Below are 12,400 nucleotides of genomic sequence, written 5' to 3'. Positions count from 1 at the left end.
GATGACCCAGGCTTCCAGTGGGCGTCCAACTTCAACTGGATCTTCGGTAGAGAGGCCGCGGAAGCAGCTGAAGCGGTCAAGCGAGACGACCCCGGATTCCAGTGGGCGTCCAACTTCAACTGGATCTTCGGTAGAGAGGCCACAGAAGCAGCTGCCGCAGCCGCCAAGCGCGATGACCCCGGCTTCCAATGGGCATCCAACTTCAACTGGATTTTCGGTAGGGAAGCTGCTGAAGCTGCCACAGCCAAAGCTGAAATGGCTAAGCGCGACGGTACGTAACTTCCACGTAAGAAGACGATGTCTCAAACGAAGACACCTCGTATCTCAGTCCCATTTTCCTGACTCGCACTGACTTCGTATCGTGCGTCCAGATCCTGGATTTCAGTGGGCATCGAACTTCAACTGGATCTTCGGTAGGGAGGCTGCCGCAGCCGCCAAACGTGATGCTTCGAGCCCCCAATAGGCGTCCAACTTTAACTGGAATTTCTAGACTCCACCCAAAGTTTGGATTGATGATGTAGGGAGTGTCCCTGACGGGAGGCGTGTACGTCAAGGGCACTTTGTATTGGCTTGCTTTACGATTTCTTGCCGCGAGTATGCGGTGCGGTGGGGCGGCCGGATGGGACAGACAGTCACTAAAATTCCGGCGGACTGATTAGCTATTATGGGCCACAATATGTGTGACTTCGAGTTGGTGTTGATTGAACGATTACTACTTTTATGGACGCTGACAGGAGCTAGTCCTGGTTCAAATTAGCGCCAATGCGTGGCAGCTGAACGCTCAACTGGTCCACAACAGTAGCATTCATTCCATAGATGCCCACATATTCTCCCTCTCCCATTGAACTCCTCATCTAAACAATAATTTTTCCCGTCAATCTCAAATCCCTCGAGCTCGCCCCCACAAAGACCCCAAACTCCCCACTCGGCACAACCCACCTCCCCCCATCCCAGACACTCAAATCCCTCCTCCGCAACTTGAATGTCGCCGTGCCGCTCGCTCCAACCGCCAGATTCAACTTATTGAAGCCCCTGAGCTGCTTCGGCGGCGCGTTCGCACTCGCAGGATACCCAATGTACAGCTGCGGGACTTCCGCGCCTGCGACGCCGCCGCTGTTAGTGATCTTCGCGGTGACGGTGGCGACGGTTTCGAAGAGATCGGCTGGGCCGCCGGGTGCTTTGGCGCCGGTGGCGGGGCCCGCTGTGGGAGCGCCGGTGACGGTGAGGGCGTCGTAGGTGAAGTTTGTGTAGGCTGTTGCTAGTTAGGGGATTGGTTTGTGAGTGAAGAAGGCGAAAGGCTTACAGAGACCAAAGCCGAATTCGAAGCGGGGTGTGATGTTGTTCTTGTCGAATCTGCGGTAATCGATGAAGAGGTCCCAAGATGCGTCGTCGCCGCTTGTGACGGCGGTGCCGTAGTCGGAGGGCTGCTTGGCGATTGTGTATGGCAGCTTGCCGCTGGGGGAAGCAGCGCCGTAGAGAATGTCGACGAGGCCGTTGCCTGACTCTTGACCTATCCGGTGTTAAGATTGTGCTCATTGTACCAACGAAGGACTTACCTGGCAATCCAGCCCAAACAACAGCAACAACGTTCGGGTTGTCGATGTATGGTTCCAGGATGAGAGGGCCAACACTGTGGATGACAACAATAGTTTTCTTGTTCACAGCTGCGACTGCCTTGACGAGATCGTTCCCGTTGTGCCATGGGTTGAGATCTTTTCTGTCACCAGCGTTGCCTTCAACTGTAATGTAGCCTTCTCCGGAGTCGGAGTTGATGTGGACTATTGCGACCTCGGCGTTCTGAGCAGCGGAAGCACCTTGCTGCGCATTGTCGTTTGTTGACGTCGTGATAGTGGTACCGTCCTTTTGGGCCTGGGTCTTGATAGCATCCAGGGGTGCGATGAGGTATGGGAACTCGATAGCTCCGCTACCCCATCCTACGGCAAGAGTACCATCATTGCAACCTCGATCTGCGCTGTTGGTAGGTCAGCTTGCATCCTAATTTGGACAGGCGGGGCTCAGTATACCATGCATTCGCGCCCTTCGGTGCTACAATCGAATCACTTCCAATCACGGCGATGCTCTTAGGTTTCTTTAGCGGTAGCGCATTCCCTGTGTTCTTCAACAGGACGATACCGTCACGTGCCATCTTCCGTACATTGTCTTTGTGATTGCCGCCAACGTTATAGTTTCCGATCTTCCAGGAGTTAAAGGTTGCCGTTGGGTAGCCTTTGTCCTGTCCAACCAAGTACCAGGCTGCTAGGATGCGCTTGACCATGTCATCAACACGTGATTGTTGAACTTGACCGCTTGATACAGCGGACTGAAGCGCTTTTCAATTGTTAGTATCTTAGAGACGACGTCACGGGTTTGATTTGTTCACCTGCTCCCCAAAGAATGTTTCCTTTCGGGTTGTTGAAGTCGCTGCCTGGCATGGTCATATCCAGTCCTCCATTGGCACTTCCAGTCGTTGTATGCTGAGCGTTCCAATCAGACATGACATATCCTTTAAAACCAAGCTCATCTTTCAGCAGCTTGTTCATGATTCCTCCATTTTCACAGGCGTATGTGCCATTGATCTTGTTGTAGCTGTACTGAGATCAGTACCGTGAACCTTGCGACAATCACCACGGTCGACACTTACGAACACATAACACTTGCCACACCGGCCTGCACCGAGTCCGCGAATGGCCACAGATAGAGCTCATGCATAACCCTATCTGGGATCGCGCTACTCATGCTCTCCCGATTCTTCTCCTGTTCATTGCCGATGTAATGCTTTGCACAAGCTTGCACTCCAGCTTCCTGCATTCCTTGGATCGTTTCCCTCATAGCGATTCCCACGAGATAGGGATCAGCACCAAAACCCTCCCAGTTTCGTCCACCTGTTGGGATCTTTCCCATGGGTCCAGCGACAGGGCCGAGTTGTACATGGATACCCAGTTGTTTTGCTTCTTGTCCAAGGAAAGTTCCACGTTCGCGAATCAAGTCGATGTCCCAAGTTGATGCAGCGTGGATGCCAGCGGCAAAGGATGTGGCGCCATTGATGTAGCGCACTCCAAGAGGGCCGTCTGGTGTAACATGAACTCCTTGAAATTACTCCGCTGCCAGTACACTTACCTTGGAGACAGAGAGATGGATATCCGATCGAGCTAGCCGCTTTGGTGTTTCCGACGCAGTTACCGGCTTGCCAACCAGTGCCGGTGACGATACCGACCTTGTCACTCAGGGAGAGCTTGGCAAGAGCTGTCGTTGCCTTGGCGTATGCGTCGTCCCAGCTGATGATTGCTCGCTTCGATGGCTGGTCCGACGGCAGAGCTGCCAATATATCAGGACATGGCATATGTTGAGCTAGGCACTCCGTCTCACCTGACGCTCGCGTCACTGCAGCCGAAACTAGAAGAGGGATGGAAAACCCGCGCATCGTAGCAAAGAGGAACGGCAACCGATTTCCTCAAGCTCGTGTTCGCACGAGAGCGCGAACGCCCTACGGCACTCAACACTTTAAGTACAAGTGGTTCACTTGTGAGCGGCGATCCACGAGCCGACAGAATTGCACGGGACAATCTGGATCCCATAGCCGGCACCAAAATCTAGGAAACCACATGCTAGGCGGATCGAATATTCAAGATTTCCTTTGTGGGGATGTGTATTAGCTATATTGCGATGATGATAGACTCTGGCTGTGTATATTGAATTGTCGTATGGATTTAAGCATGCGGCGGCCCGAAGCTCCAGGATTTCATTCGGCTGACAGGGGTCGGTATATACACGATCGACGGCTAAGGGACGTCATCTGAACACACTGCATTGAACATGGATAGACTGCACTCGTTGAGCAACTGAGGGATTGTAGAATTATTTCTTTAGTGTGCGTGTGTCGCGCTGTTTGGTGTTCCTGCTATGCAACCCGGAATTTATGGGCAACCCAGATCGTAGTGGAGAACGCCGCTGTTGCTTCCCAAGTATTAACTCTCAGGTCAGGTCGGGTGCTTGGGCACCTATACCGGTACAATACCCGTGACTGCATATACTAAGGTGGAGCTAGGATCAAACAAAAGTGCATGCATCTTCTTCCTAGCTCGTACGCATCTTTAAGATAGTCCTAAACTGGGCTTCTTGTGCTGCGCGACCCTTTGTTTGAGCCGTGTTTTGAGATAAACAGCTCCACGCAATCTATTTTCGGGATTAGAGGAAGGTATGGATGTTAGTGTGTTGTTACGTACACTGTTCAGTGGTAGTGCTGGGACGATATCACCGTTTCGGAAGATGTTGTACACAAGACTCTTTCCGTATAGAGCATGACAGCTCCGGATTCGTTGACGTTTCGGTTGTTGTGGCGCGTTCCATCTCATACGTATTCGCCGTGCATGCAATCATCGTCGACCTTGAGGCAATAGGCACACGACGGCCTTTCTTCTGTGCATTTGCGTTTTCGTGAACGGCAGTTCAAACATCCGTTCTTCGAGCGCTTCGTTGGACCAGGTGCCTATATTGACACGTCCATAACACCCTCAGGCACTGGTCACAGTTAGGCTTAGCTTCATTGCACTTGATCCTCTTTTTGCAGCAATGCAGACATATGTCCTTGACAGGCTGTACAGGCTCTGGGGTTGGGTCCCGTGCCGGAGCCTCTTGGCACGCTTTTGAGGGTGATTTCGCTTGCTTTGTTTTCAGATTATTTTTCGTTGCAGATCCACTTCCTTCTAATTGTACCGCATTTTTCTTGCGCTTCTTTTTCGAACCAGCTTTAGAGGCCTCAGGAGACGTGGACATGTCAAGTTCCTGGTCCTGGAACGCAGAGTGGGCCTCCACGTGATGATCATTCTGGCTTTTCTTCCATTTCTTTGGCTTGGTGCCATTTGACGTGCCGGTGGAGGTAGTGCTGTTGCTTGATAAAGCCTGAGCTAATTGATTGAGCGTGAAGGTTAGCTTGGCCATGAGTTCTGTGTGTACAAAAATAGGTGGTATCACGCGAATGTCATGGCGGCAGTATAAGCTGAAAAGAATGGAACTCACCTCTCCTGGTTTGCTGGGCGGCTTTCAACATCTCCATGTATCGGATTATGGATGTACCTCACGTTGACAGCCTCGCGCTTTGTGGAAAATCTTGCATATATCGCACCACCACAATCATATGTTGATAGCTCAGATCTTTTCGATATATTCTGAGCGTTGCCGCCATCGGCGTCTTTTGAGCTGTTCTTTCTCTTCGTTTTGCTCTTTCGGTTGCGATTTTGCAGACTGTCCAGGCAAACGTATTTGAACCTGGCACCGTCGCTTCCATCTTTGCTCCAAGCCTGAAGCTCGGTATATTTGAATCCATCAATTGCCTGGATGGCCTCAATAAAGCCGCTGCACAACGATTAATGAAAGCCTTGGGATCGATACTGCATGGCACCCACCGCGCAATGGCTCTCTGGAGTTTGAGCCTCTCCTTGCCATCAATTCCATAGCAAAGAGCATGCTCGATAGTGATTCTTCGGGGGTAGTCGGCTGGCTCGAACAGAGCGTTGAGGTTCGGCTGCTGCGTCACGGCTATTGTTATTGTGGAGGCTTTGTTGAAGACGAACTCGGTAACGATATCCACAGGGATCAGGCTGGCTGTGTTCTTTTCAAACTCGCGACAAAGTGCGCCGTCCAAGGATTACCGGTATATTGAAATGAACTTAGCCACATCTGCATACACAACAGGAGGACTTGTTACCTCCGAGGATGGGCAGCGGTAGTAGACATCAGTTTTCAAATCGCGGTGGTAGCAGAGATCAAGGTCATCATCAATATTATCCATGGCGGCGGGTAGGATTTTTCAGTGTCACGGCGTGTTTATCATGTCTACTATAGTATAGGTAGCATTTGTCGAGTGGGATTGCTTCCTCGTGATCGAACGTCTTGGTGAGCGGTGCCCAGCCACTAAAAGAAAAGAGACATCTGTGGTTTGATTGGCTGAAGCAAAACCCTAAGGTTCCAGCAACGGCACCCTGCATCGAGCTTTAAGAACTGCTACTGTAGGATGCTCCAAGATTGCAAGTAACGCAGGCGCAGGTGCGTATCTGGAATCTGCCCAGGTGAGAAGTCAGACACATGACAGAGACCTCGGGATTGCCCAGCTCACTTAATACTGGTGTTGCCGTGTGCAGGCATAGCTAGTCTATGTTCTAGAACGTCCCGACAACTGTTATGCAGTGGCAGGATTCCCTTGACATAATTTTCCTCTAAAGACTAGACTTTTGTAGCTGTGAGAATCTAGGGTAAAGTATGAAATAATGGATTTGTGACGGTATCGTACAGTGAGTTCCTACAGGATGAGGTGTGCACGAGAAGTCCAGTACTTTGTGCCAACCACTGTGTGGCAGTCGCTGTTTGTACACATGGTGAATTCTCAAACGGAAGTGTTCGCCTCAATCTGGGTACCGGCCGTCAGCCTCGTTGCTGAAACTGCAAGATGCTGTACAACCGGCTGCAAAACGAATTGCGCCGTCGCGGCATCTAGTTTGCGGCTTCAGACAGCCGTCGCGCATCGCCCAGATGTCACCTGCGCGGTAATCGTGGATATGTTGGGGCTCGTGCTATGCACAGAGAACTTATACTTCGAATATATCTGCGTCAACACCTTGCTGGATAGCTTCGCGCAAAGCAGTGAACTGTTGGCTAAGAAATGTCTCGTGCCGTCGCTGCAGCTGCTTAAAAAAATGAGGGTCGCTCGCGTCAGACGAGAGGACGCTGTGGACGTGGGGAGGATGCTACCTATTTTATGAAGAGAACCAGGCTACGTTAGTTTAGCCACGCCCGCCGAAGGCGCGCTTAGCTCAACCTCCGCTACCCTTCATCCACTCACTCTCTGCGCCGGGCAGCGACAAGGCAAACGCTGCTGTCGTGTGCGAATCTCTCAAAGAAGTCCCCCAGCCCCCAGCCGTTATATCGGCACTCCGGCCGATCGCCGCGTCACGTTGCTGGCACCGCCTCGCCGCTTCCTTGTTCCAAACGCCCTCGGCAACCCGCTTTGAGACCTCGACTCTTCCGACATTGCGAGTTTCACGACGACAACTTACGTAGCACGCGCCTCTTGTGGTTCTGGGAAGACTCACAGGTACGCTGCCGCTGTCTCCAGCGCCACCTGTTGCTGTGCGGCGTGGCCCAGACTGACTGTTTCGCACCAGGCGCCCTCGCCCACAACACCCCTCGTTTGGATAGCCCACCCGTAGCCTTTGCAACAGCCAAACCGTTACTCTACGTTACCATTACCCTCGCACGCGACCGCAGCCACTCTCTCGCCGCTGCCGCCCGCCGCACCCCTACCGACCCTCTCCTACCGCACAGCCACCCTCCTACACCATGGTCGTCGCAACTATAAAGTACGTGCTAGAGGCATGCCAGCATGCAGGAATCATAACTAATTGGTTCTTCCAGGTGTGTCGTCGTCGGCGACGGTGCCGTTGGCAAGACATGTCTCCTCATCAGTTACACAACCAACAAGTTCCCCTCGGAATATGTTCCTACCGTGTTCGACAACTACGCTGTCACTGTAATGTGAGCCTCGCCCTCGAGAATCTGCAAAGCGAAACTCCCTCGTCATGATGCATGCAATTGTGTCACCGAAGAAAGGAGCCGCCAACATAGAGCTCCTGCTGATTGGTTGTAGGATCGGTGACGAGCCGTACACATTAGGTCTCTTCGATACTGCCGGACAAGAAGATTACGATCGATTGCGCCCGCTATCATACCCCCAAACCGATGTGTTCCTCGTTTGCTTCTCCGTCACGTCACCCGCGTCGTTTGAGAACGTTCGAGAGAAATGGTTCCCTGAGGTGCACCATCACTGTCCTGGTGTTCCCTGCCTCATTGTTGGTACGCAGGTGGATTTGAGAGAAGATGTATCAGTCAAAGAGAAGTTGGCTAAACAGCGGATGCAACCTGTGAGACGGGAAGATGGCGAGAAGATGGCCAAGGATCTGGGCGCAGTCAAATATGTGGAGTGCTCTGCTTTGACGCAGTACAAGCTGAAGGATGTTTTTGATGAGGTGAGTCTACCGTTGACACTCTAAATTTGATTTGTACTAATGCTAGTGCAGGCTATCGTGGCTGCACTTGAGCCTCCTACAACGAAAGAGGGAGGCAGAAAAGAGGGTAAGAGGAAGGGCAAAGTTTGCATCATCCTCTAGAAGGCGAATCGCTGATGAACCTATATTCCCTTCCAATCTTTCTCAGGGCTGGCGTGATTTTGGATACCTTGTGGTTTGCCAGCAGCGATGTTTTTTCCTTACTTATGAACTTGCACCCTATCCTTCTTACAATTCAAGATGTCAAAGACGTCACTTCTTCTTGATGCGCATCACGTATCAGTCTGATGGGACGATTTGTGCCTGACACAGATGTTTGCAGACAACAAGACTCGGCACGAGCACGGCGTCTTGCACAGCATAGTAAGCACCGCCTATCTTTTCAAGTATCGTTCCCTTTCGTTTCGCGTGTATCCCGGTGCGCTCGCCTACGTGCCTGCCATTTGCTGTCGGTTGCCCCGGACGAGGGCTTCTTGGTAATGGGTTAGTGAAGGCAACGCGTTTGCGAAAGTCAACCAAAACATCGCGAGCATCACGGCATTACCGCACCACCGCTTTTTTTCGCATTGCGTCTCTCCTGGATACGCGCTGACCTCCATTTTTCTTTGCAGTAACAGAGCCTGCCGCGTTCGTGCCGGCCGTGCAAATCCAACCGTGCCCTAGGCGGAGCTTTGGTATCGAAGCTGATTGAGGATCCCTCACCCGTGCATCTCTATTGCGGGACCTTAATCAAAACAACAGACCTTTGCCAACTGCTTTTATACCTACATTTGTATGCGCGAGAGCCATGGCGTCCCCGTATGAGGCGCAGAAGAAGCGCCCACCTCCCATTGAGATACCCCCGCCGTACCCGCCTCGCCCAATCGTGCCAGGTCCCAATGCTTTTGCAATTGCCGAGCGGGCGAAAGAAGAGCAGCGAAGGCGAGCAGAAGGGGGCCAACAAGTGTCAACGTCACGCCCAAGCACAGCTGATCCTCTTGGTTCGTCACAGTGGGGAGCCTCAGCTGCCGTTGTCCCTTCAAACCTAGCAGTCCCGCCCTCGAAATCGACGGCTACCAAGCTATCTTCCAAGGAGGCTTACTCGAACCTGGTCGACCAAGTTCGCAAGTCTCCACGAAAATCAGGCAATTCACAACACTCAACGTCGGTGACAAGCCGCCATGGTTCCACGGCGCGGTCCAGGCATTCTCAGCGGAGCTATCACAGCTTGACATCTACCCAGAATCAACTGGAAGGTCTTCGCGAAGCGGCTACCTCGAGAGCTGAAATAGAAGCACAGAAGGAGCGCAAGCTCTTCAGATTGATGGGCCTGGTGCCTGACACGCCAACAGACGGTAATTAGAGCCCGCTTTATGAACGTGCCCAGCGCCATGTTAATTGTGACAGGCTCTGCGCCCTTGCCTGGCAACTATGTGAACATAAACGACCTTAGACAGGACAGAGGCTCTCAATTGAGCAAGTCCTCAGATCAAGAGATTGTTACTCGAAGCCCAAAAAAGAAGATATTCGGCGTGAGCATACCATTCTCTTCGAAGCCCCTGCCCCGGGAAAGCAAATCGCCGGCTCCGCCTATGCCTCTGAAAGCGGCCAGGCTGATGGGAGCGACTCCACCTCCTGCAAAGACCAGGAAGTTCTCCCCTTTGGCAAAGATGTCAGGTGGAGTTGCTGTACCGCGATCGGATACGTCCAAGTCTCTTCCTTCAAAGGTGTTCAATCAACCCGGGACTTACGGCCATTCCCGTCGATATAGTCCCGTGCAAATGTCCCCTAGGGGTCGGACGAGCCGCAAGTCGTCACCACCAAAGTCCCCAACGAAAGCACCGTTGACCGCACATGAGCAGACACTTGAAGCACTGACAGGTTTCCCAAACACTACCCAGGAACTCCCGCCTATTCCGCCGCGCAAAGATTCACTTCCGCCAAATCTTCGACATCGATTTCCGGATCTAGAGAGGAAGATTGCGGCCTTGAAAACTACGAATGCCAATAGGACGGTGAGTCAGCTTCTTCAACCACCCACGCCAGAAACAGGACCGGACGACTTCGAGGACAGCGGCATGAAGCTGATGGTGCCTTCTGTCCCCCCTGTGAATCCCATTCCTTCACGGGGTGGTGAAAGCCCCAGCAAATACTGCCCTCGAGGTGGCAAGCCCGAGTTTGTCGAAGGTGAGCCGTTGTTCTCTGCTCACGGTGTGGTCGAGTACACCATTGACGAAGAAGACGAGCCCACTTACAGCGCTCCATTGACCTCATCGGACAAAAGCAATGGCCCACTTTCTACTCTGCGTGCTGAGCACCGGAGCGCTCCAACGACTCCAATTACTGCAACCAGCGCTTGGCTTCAGCGTGGCGCACAGCAGGTCAATGCCGCCGCGCGCCAAAAGCCCTCACCAGAGCTGGAGTACCTTCTTCCGACGGTGTATTCGCCTCCAAAGACTGCAGTCCGCAAGAAAGAGAAGGAAATCGAGCAGGTGAGTGACCCCAGTCGTGCCTGCCTTCACGCGCGGAAGCGACAGCCGCCCCGCCTTCACCTTCTCAAAATCAGCGCGCCTGCCTTCCCTTGAGCGGCGAGCACGCCTTCCGTACTCCCTTTTTATTCCGAATTCATATGTACCCTCCAAGTAATCAATGGCCCAGGAAGTTCTCCAATCCGCCGATCCCACGAGATCTAATTCTCCGACTTCTTCTTCCCTATCGATCCCAATCGTCTTCAAGGGCGACGTGGGCGAGATCGACCCGCAATCGGCGACGGCAAGATCGATCTCAAAAGGTGCAGCTGAACAACCGGTACTTGGCCCCAAGAACGACAACGTGAGCGCGCGCATCATGGAAGAGCTGCGCAACCGACCACCCACCGATGGGCCTGGAAAAGCACCTTCGCACGGCATTCTACAACCCGAGCAGTCCTCCTCGAAGCTTACAGACATGCTCAGCGGCGTGAGCCCCAGTCGGGTGGACTTTAACAACTACGACTCGTCCAGCGCCGTCCCGAGTCCGTTGCACAGGACTCCTCCGTGCGCGGTAGGCTCTCAACAGATGCGTATTTCAGGCCAGGTCCCACCCGTACTTCCTCATACACCTATACCACCTCCGCCCAAGGCAGGAGTGCCAATCCACGACCATTTCTACATGACGAACGAGCATATCGACGTAGTGGCAATGTCCATCTACGATTGGGTGCAGTCTTGTAACAACCATGCGATCAAGGCAGCATCATCCAAGCACGAGCAGCTCAAGACCACCGTTGACCAGCGATTCGACGATATCAGGTCGCAGATCAATTCTGTAGGCGAGAAGGCCGATCATAACGGAAACCAGAGCCACAATCTCAGCATCCAGCTGGACAAGCTGCGTGACTTCATCAAGTCTGAGGTCGTGGAGCTTCTGGCTGCGCAAACGGCGCGACTGAACGCGATGGACCATGGCATCAAGGAGCTCCAGAAGTCGGTGCAGGATCTACAAACTCAGGGCCAGAGCCAGGCGACTACGGCTGTGTATCCATCTCCTAGCGAGGTACGTACCCACCCATGCTGTGACAGTACCTTTACTGACCTCGACCTCCAGCCAAGCGCATTAGTCAATTCTCGTTCGCAGCCATCTCTACCACCCTTCTACGACCTCAGCGGCCCTGGCAACGACTCCCATCCCCCAGTTCCCTCAGGCCCAACTGGCTTTGGGCGGTTCGGAAACAACACTCTCCTTGGTCGTCCACCGTACGGTAGGGACGGTAGGGAGAACAACAGCAGCTACCCGTTCCCTAATATGGGCAATCCTTACCATTCTCCGGGTGGTTCCTTCGGCCACGGTGCAGGAGGGTACCCACAGCCGCCGAGCAACTACCCGCCGATGCATGACCAGCAGCCGTGTGGCTACAACCAAGTCTTGCCAAAATGAGGGATTGCAAAGAAGATGCAGACTTGCTGACGGCGAAAGGTCATTCGGACAGCCATAGGCATCGTGCAGAGTTGAATTGGGTCTCGATCCTTGCATCTCACGCAAACATGCGTCCGGGATACACATTCTGCATTGTCTCCTCTGGGCCAGCAAGGCCGAGCTCGGATACTGCGATTGGGCAACGCTAACGTTTGGGGGATTTCGTGCTTTTGCTTGGCCAGCTGTCTTTGACTAGGGAGATGGGCTTGTTCACGAAATTCACTTGTAATGATGCTTGGAAAGATGCCCAGACGTCTCTTTTGGGGCCTCAACGCTACTATGCCCGCAGCGTTGGCCATAGGGCGCGGAGCCGCTTGGCGTCAGCTTTGGGGAGGGCACGGATGTCCGGGGTACTTCTCGATAGTGACACTAATTCAATGACGTATGTGTGGAAAGGCATAGCTGGCGTT

General features: G+C 53.1%; 4 protein-coding genes across 4 annotated transcripts; 2 read left to right on the top strand and 2 right to left on the bottom strand.

Annotated features, from left to right (window-relative positions):
- Positions 1-678: 678 nt before the first annotated feature.
- CC84DRAFT_1147206 (beta-glucosidase-like protein) lies at positions 679-3,340 on the bottom strand (the record flags this gene model as incomplete). Its single annotated transcript, XM_018176583.1, has 7 exons — positions 679-1,252; positions 1,304-1,510; positions 1,557-1,972; positions 2,025-2,328; positions 2,381-2,586; positions 2,642-3,068; positions 3,118-3,340. The coding sequence occupies 7 exons, from the start codon at positions 3,338-3,340 to the stop codon at positions 855-857; spliced, it is 2,181 nt and encodes a 726-aa protein (XP_018034898.1). The 3' UTR covers positions 679-854.
- Positions 3,341-4,354: 1,014 nt separating this feature from the next.
- Positions 4,355-6,168, bottom strand: CC84DRAFT_1246584 (uncharacterized protein). The gene is made up of 5 exons (XM_018184206.1): positions 6,113-6,168; positions 5,675-6,062; positions 5,403-5,617; positions 5,079-5,352; positions 4,355-4,899 (listed from the first exon to the last, which is right to left on the bottom strand). The coding sequence occupies exons 2-5, from the start codon at positions 5,786-5,788 to the stop codon at positions 4,447-4,449; spliced, it is 1,056 nt and encodes a 351-aa protein (XP_018034897.1). The 5' UTR covers positions 5,789-6,062; positions 6,113-6,168; the 3' UTR covers positions 4,355-4,446.
- An 841-nt stretch (positions 6,169-7,009) lies between these two features.
- Positions 7,010-8,252, top strand: CC84DRAFT_795273 (cell division control protein 42). The gene is made up of 5 exons (XM_018187437.1): positions 7,010-7,087; positions 7,158-7,352; positions 7,408-7,527; positions 7,640-8,018; positions 8,070-8,252. The coding sequence occupies exons 2-5, from the start codon at positions 7,333-7,335 to the stop codon at positions 8,157-8,159; spliced, it is 609 nt and encodes a 202-aa protein (XP_018034896.1). The 5' UTR covers positions 7,010-7,087; positions 7,158-7,332; the 3' UTR covers positions 8,160-8,252.
- Positions 8,253-8,844: 592 nt separating this feature from the next.
- Positions 8,845-12,370, top strand: CC84DRAFT_1259903 (uncharacterized protein; the record flags this gene model as incomplete). Its single annotated transcript, XM_018184947.1, has 4 exons — positions 8,845-9,391; positions 9,444-10,528; positions 10,695-11,570; positions 11,622-12,370. 4 exons carry the CDS (start codon positions 8,845-8,847, stop codon positions 11,949-11,951), a joined length of 2,838 nt encoding a protein of 945 aa, XP_018034895.1. The 3' UTR covers positions 11,952-12,370.
- Between the last annotated feature and the right edge of the window lie 30 nt (positions 12,371-12,400).

The sequence above is a fragment of the Paraphaeosphaeria sporulosa genome (assembly GCF_001642045.1).
Source record: "Paraphaeosphaeria sporulosa strain AP3s5-JAC2a unplaced genomic scaffold CC84scaffold_6, whole genome shotgun sequence".
Lineage (NCBI taxonomy): Eukaryota > Fungi > Ascomycota > Dothideomycetes > Pleosporales > Didymosphaeriaceae > Paraphaeosphaeria > Paraphaeosphaeria sporulosa.
This window is presented reverse-complemented; position numbering and strand designations above follow the sequence as displayed.